Genomic DNA, 6000 nt, shown 5'->3' on the forward strand with positions numbered 1-6000 from the left:
CCGCAGTCACCACATGAACTGAACATACACTCTTCACTCTGTTTTGATACCTTGCATACCCTCTTAATGCCTAAAGCATTCTAATAATACTTGATCCTTTCCCTCACCTCCACAATGGCAAACACGCCCTCCCGAGCACTCACAAAACGCCATGCCGAACAACAACTCATGCCACCACCTCCTCCCCCGAAACGAATCAAACGACCCTCCACCATCCTCGACGAAGAAATTTACACAAACGCATTATCGGAGATTATTTCGCGCGATTTCTTTCCCGGCTTACTCGAAACACAGCTGAAGCAGGAGTATCTGGAAGCGCTGGAGTCGAAAGATAAAGCGTGGATCGCGAGCTCGAAGAGAAAACTTGCGGATTATGTGGCTAAAAATGGTGCCGGTGAGGGGAAGAAGGCGACCATGAGGTTCAGAGAGGGGAGTGTTGCAGGAGGTGATAGTGGTGATGCGACACTGCGGTTTACGGGGGACGGGGGAGAAACGCCTAGGGGTTGGGGGGGTGATACGCCCATGTCGGTGGCGTCGATGGCCACCACAACATCGACAGCTACAACTACAAAAGAACCGCATAGAGAAATCCCCAATGTATCGAATATGAGTCTCCTCGCGTTCCAGGCGAAATACACCAGCGAAGATAACGAGTCGTTCAACAAGCTTATGGACCGGCAGAATACGAAAAAGCGCGATAAATATGCTTGGATTTGGAACGAGAATAAGGTCCCGTCTGCGCGGCAGATTGCGCATCGCACGATGGAGAATAAGCGGATTGCTGCGCAGGGTGGGAATCCAACTTTGGCGATAACGGCGGGTGGTGAGGATGCGGATAAAGAAATCAAAACTAATCTTGATGCTCGACCGGCGAAACCGGATGCGTGGGATGCTAAACCAGAGAACTCTCTGATGTTTCTTCCGTCGTCGGTTGAGGATATACATGAGACGGGTCAGCAGAAGGCGGAGGCTGCGTCGCGGGCAGGTCCTAAGCGTGTGGTGTATCAAAATACAAGATTGCCTACTACATCTTCTGCAGAAGAGAGGAGTCAACCGCCTCCTTCTCCGGCAATTTCGGCCATTCAAGATGCTATTGCTGGGCGGCCACGATTTACAGAGACGGAAGCTGGAGCGGGGAGTTATGTTGGTGGAGAGACGCCGCGAGTGAACGGTTATGCATTTGTAGACGAGGATGAACCTAAGTATCCGACATCAAAATCTGAAAATAACGACAACTCAGATGACCTCACTCTACTAGGACTAGGAGACGCAACGCCAAATCCATTCAACATCCGCCAAAACCGCAAACGAGAAGATCTGCACCACCGCATGGTCGACCGCATTACTCGGACCAAACGCACAGAAAAAACCAACACAATGAAGACCCCTGTGAACCCGCGGTTTACTAGTAGTCCACGACTGGATTATGGTCTACGTACCCCTGCATCGGGTAGTGCTGAGAATGGTGGGAAAATGTTGACTCCGGCTGCTCAAATGTTGTTACGAAGGGTAGGAAGTACGCCACGGGCGTCTTCTTCATCTTCTTCATCGAATTTAAAGAATATGTGGACTCCTACGCCGAAGAGAAAGTGATTACCATGCTCTTATGATTGATGACGTCGCCCTGCGTGTGTGTTTGCATAGCGTCTATGGTTTTGCCTGCAAGACATCCCGTTATTATTTGTCGACACGGGAATATGATATTATTGTTATAGCCCAATGTCTCTTTTGCTTTTTCTCGATACGAAAGCAGATCAGTGTCGCTTATGCTGACAGTAGAACGAGGCTTGCTTACAGAGTCCCTCTTTCTATGCCATGCCCCTCAACAGATTGTTAACTTTTTATTCCCCTCGTCCCCCTTATCCTTCTATGCCTCACTTTCTTCCTTCCCTCCCGGGTTTCATACTTCCAGAGCCTAAAGGTCTAGCTTAACCGCAGTTACAATATGAAAGAACACCAACAAGACTCCACTATCCTTCTTATCACCACTCTTGCCCTTCTCATATCAATCTCACAGGCACAGTGTTACACCCCTGACGGCTATCCTGGAAATAATGAATATGAACCATGTAACGACTACGTGGGATCAAACAACGTCCGCATGTGCTGTGCCACAAACCGCTCAAATCCCCCATATGGCCCTCTCGATAACGGTACTACCGCGGATTTATGCCTTCCAAATGGGCTTTGCTTAAATGTCTCACTGGTCAATAATACAGATGGGAGTGTTGAAAATAGGACTGCTTATTGGCGTGGACTGTGCACGGCAGCGAAATGGAAGGAAGGATGTCTGCCTGTTTGTACAGATCCTTCGGTACAGTGCTCTACGCAAGGATATATAAATATGCACACCTTACTTGCTAACAAGGCTGGTTGGAAATAAAAGGAGAATGGCGATGAAAGCAAATCCGTCCGAATGACCGCCTGCAACAGTCTCCCAAATACGACAACCTGGTGCTGCGGCACAGACAACTCAGAGTGTTGCAATTCAGACAAAGCATTTACCATTCCCGCTAATTTCGGCGATCCATTTCCATCACCAACGGCTAGCCCTGGCCTCTCAGACGGAGCAAAGGCGGGAATCGGCGTAGGTGTCGCCATGGGCGTTATCGCCATTATAGCGGCCGGGGTTGCGTTTTGGCATATACAGCGAAGACGGTGGAGGAATGCTGCTGCTGATGCTGCTAACGATAATGCTAATACTAATACCGATATGGCGGCAGTAGAAATACCAGCGCCACCATACCAGGCGCAAGCTACGGTGCAGTCGCCCCAGGAGTTGGAAGGGAATGGTGTTGGAAATAGGGTTGGGAAGCCGGCCGGGACGGGGGATGTGAGGCATGAGTTATCTGGGGAGTCTGCGGGTGGTGGACACGGTGTACACTGATGATTTTATGGATGATGACGGTTAAGATTTTCAATGGGTTGGATATAATCTCTATATGATAATAAAAGTTGACATTAACTGTATATAATTGTCGGTCGTTATACAAGTGCTGTGTACTCGGCAACTTACTAGGGCTAGATTAAGTAACAGCCATGAGGCCGCGAGATGTCCACTAGAAAGCTTTGATACCATTGCTTGCTCAAGAAACTCCACTAGATATCATTATATGATTCTCAAGTGCAGATAATAATATAAGCATAACAGCATATGTGGACTCTACGCCAAGAAAAGCGATGATACAGTACATGAGCTATGGCACGTTGTACCTTTGTTGGACCCTATTTTTCAGTATAAGGTTAGGCTTGCATTTATATCCATTTAATATGTACTACGGATAGACTAACAGTTGCCACGAGTATACAATGTGTTTTTGACCCGACGTTTCTGCTTTTTCCGAATACGAGAACAGTGGCTGACGGTGCGTATTTACGCGTTCCCCCCAACAGACTTCTCCTATCAATTCCATTTTGTGTTTTGTCTCCACCTCTTGTGATTAGCCTTAAGTCGAAACTGCATTCTACAGCATGCGAAATCCACTCACTCTTCTCGTCCTCACCCTCATCTTCACCATTAGCGCTGCCACCGACTGCTACTTCCCAAACAGCACCAAGTGAAATGACCTTGAATTCAGAGCATGCCCCTTTAAGAAAAACGGTGTTAAAATGTGCTGCGGCTTCAATCGCACGACTCCATTCGGCGGCAACCATGACGACGGGCACACGGCAGACCAATGTCTCCCAAATGGGCTCTGTATGAACCAGGGACTGATATCTCGTGATAACGGAGATTCTACTTTAAAATTAACGTATTGGCGCAACACATGCACGACGCCGGGGCGGAATGGGTGTTTGGATGTTTGTACTTCGGTATGGTCCCTTGCGCTTATGATTTCTGACGGCTGGCTAATATGAGAATAGGGATACGATAGCACGACCAATATGGCGTCTTACGACGGCACGCTCACCTCGGAAACATGGTGCTACGGTGTAGATAATACAACCTGCTGTAATTCAGACAGCGCAATCAATATCCCCGCCCAATTCGGCAAGCAGGCAGCCTCAGCTACTACCGGTATTCCAACGGCAACCAATACCATTTTCCCTCATCCCCATCCTCTAATATCCTCTCAGGTGGCTCCAAAGCGAGTATTGGTGTTGGTGTCGCCGTGGGTGCCATTTCGCCATATTTGTATTTTGGATTCTACGATAGCGCCGGCAGCTGAGCAAGATTGGTGAATTCAATATAGCGGGGGCGATAGTAGGGTCTGGGTACCAGGGATACGCCACGGTTCAGAGTCCAGGCCCGAGCCCGGGGGAGATGAATGGGCAAGGTATGGCGCATGAGAAAGCAGCTGGGGCGGAGGATACAAGGCATGAGTTACATGCAGAGCCGCGTCTACTTCGGTGATGTTGAGCACATAAGTACATGGAGTGATGATAGACACTTTAATGAGGTGAGCAACTAGGGTTGTTGATTAGAGTCCGAATTCTTCACTTGGAATTGTTGCCATCTTATCAATTGCTGTTGATTATGAATGCCTGTTTTAAGCGTTATCAAAGTTGGATTTGCGGCCATATCCGCTCAAATATTAACTGTGGACACTATTTTATTCGTTGGCACAGGTATTTAAGGTTATTTTGAACTAGCCCGGCGTTTTGCTTATTTGGGATACGAGAATATGCATTTCGTGTGGGACAAGGCGCATTCCCCGGCATTTCGGATTTTTATCTTTTCTGCTCTTCTGTTGTCTGTCGTTTCGTTGAACTTTTGCTCATACTTTTCATACTGCCAGATCCAGGAGTATCATCCATTTCAATCTTAATTGCAACATGAGAAAATGCCAGCAATATGGCTTCCTCCTGCTTACCCTACTCACCCTCTTCTCCCTAGCAAGCGCTCTCTGCTACTACCCCGACAACCGCAGCCAAACCAGCAATGAATACAAAGAATGCTCCTAACGTGATCGGACACCGAGCGGGACACGAATTCATGCCTACTACACGTTCCATTAATTAAACCCCCCAAAAGCCACCCATAATGGCAGATTCATCTGTTCAAAAAGAAGGCAGAATACTGCTTGCAATGAAGGCTTTTAAACTAGGCCGTCTTAAAAGCATACGAGCAGCAGCAGCATATAATGTGTCTTTAACCACGTTATCTTCCCGACTAAATGGACGCGCCGCCCGTGTTGATTCGGCTCCAAACGGCCGAAAACTCACCAATACTGAATAATCTACACTTCTTGAATGAATATCAGCTGCAAATAGTCGTGGCGTACTTCCGAGGATTTATATCATACAGGATATGGCTGCCCTGCTTTTATCAAGCCGCCTCAAGTTAGCTCCACCAATTGGTGAGAAATGGGTGCAGCGGTTCATTGACCATCATGAAGAAAGTAAGTCAAATACAGCCGCAGATATGATTATCAACGTGCTCTTTGTGAAGATCCAAAGATAATAAAGGATTTGTTTCAGCTAGTTCAGAATACTATTGCCAAATATGGTATTAATGAGCAGGATATCTATAACTTTGATGAGATTTGTTTCTCCATGGGAATGACATCTACTGCAAAAGTATGCTCCCCATTAATCAATATATCAGTCATTGAATATATATTAATCAAATCCAGATTATGGCTAGTCGTCCTGGTGGGAGAAGATTGCCCTGCTAGTCCGAGGCTTCGATTGTCTTCAACGGATTCTCTAATGGCTAGATGGCGCACATAACGTCGTTGGGGGACATCTGAGATGTCTTCCAGCTTCGTCAAACTGGAGACAGAGATATCTGCCTGACGGATATGGAGCATAGTCCGGACACCGGAGAGGGGCATATATGAAGCATTATATAGACATCTTGATAGTTGTAGACATGCGGGAGTAGAGGACTCCAGGTGCTATTTATGCCTTGAGTACTTGGGAAATCGACCAGGCGACCATGAGAGGCCATGTAACATTTCAAGCTAGGACATACAAGACAACAAAAACATGCAAAGAAGACATGGGTCCAGCGTGATCTGGCAAGTATCGTGCATTGCTGACTGCATAATACAAGGC

General features: G+C 47.2%; 4 protein-coding genes across 4 annotated transcripts; all 4 read left to right on the plus strand.

Annotated features, from left to right (window-relative positions):
- Positions 1–114: 114 nt before the first annotated feature.
- On the plus strand, positions 115–1593 carry EURHEDRAFT_445327 (splicing factor ESS-2 family protein; the record flags this gene model as incomplete). The annotated part of the gene is made up of 2 exons (XM_040783525.1): positions 115–375; positions 430–1593. 2 exons carry the CDS (start codon positions 115–117, stop codon positions 1591–1593), a joined length of 1425 nt encoding a protein of 474 aa, XP_040643189.1.
- A 646-nt stretch (positions 1594–2239) lies between these two features.
- Positions 2240–3060, plus strand: EURHEDRAFT_407468 (uncharacterized protein). The gene is made up of 2 exons (XM_040780558.1): positions 2240–2314; positions 2387–3060. Exon 2 carries the CDS (start codon positions 2417–2419, stop codon positions 2885–2887), a length of 471 nt encoding a protein of 156 aa, XP_040643190.1. The 5' UTR covers positions 2240–2314; positions 2387–2416; the 3' UTR covers positions 2888–3060.
- Positions 3061–3299: 239 nt separating this feature from the next.
- EURHEDRAFT_382587 (uncharacterized protein) lies at positions 3300–4018 on the plus strand (the record flags this gene model as incomplete). The annotated part of the gene is made up of 2 exons (XM_040779541.1): positions 3300–3813; positions 3865–4018. Coding segments are annotated over exons 1-2 (357 nt in total), but the record flags the coding sequence as incomplete, so codon positions are not given.
- Positions 4019–4583: 565 nt separating this feature from the next.
- On the plus strand, positions 4584–5523 carry EURHEDRAFT_534877 (uncharacterized protein). The gene has a single exon (XM_040787310.1). The coding sequence runs from the start codon at positions 4985–4987 to the stop codon at positions 5177–5179; it is 195 nt and encodes a 64-aa protein (XP_040643192.1). The 5' UTR covers positions 4584–4984; the 3' UTR covers positions 5180–5523.
- Positions 5524–6000: the final 477 nt, after the last annotated feature.

The sequence above is a fragment of the Aspergillus ruber genome, assembly GCF_000600275.1.
Source record: "Aspergillus ruber CBS 135680 unplaced genomic scaffold scaffold00001, whole genome shotgun sequence".
NCBI lineage: Eukaryota > Fungi > Ascomycota > Eurotiomycetes > Eurotiales > Aspergillaceae > Aspergillus > Aspergillus ruber.

Bases quoted from the DNA above. Each gene is read 5' to 3' on its own strand.
- EURHEDRAFT_534877 (XM_040787310.1), top strand. From the start codon at position 4,985: ATGGCAGATTCATCTGTTCAAAAAGAAGGCAGAATACTGCTTGCAATG.
- EURHEDRAFT_407468 (XM_040780558.1), top strand. From the start codon at position 2,417: ATGACCGCCTGCAACAGTCTCCCAAATACGACAACCTGGTGCTGCGGC.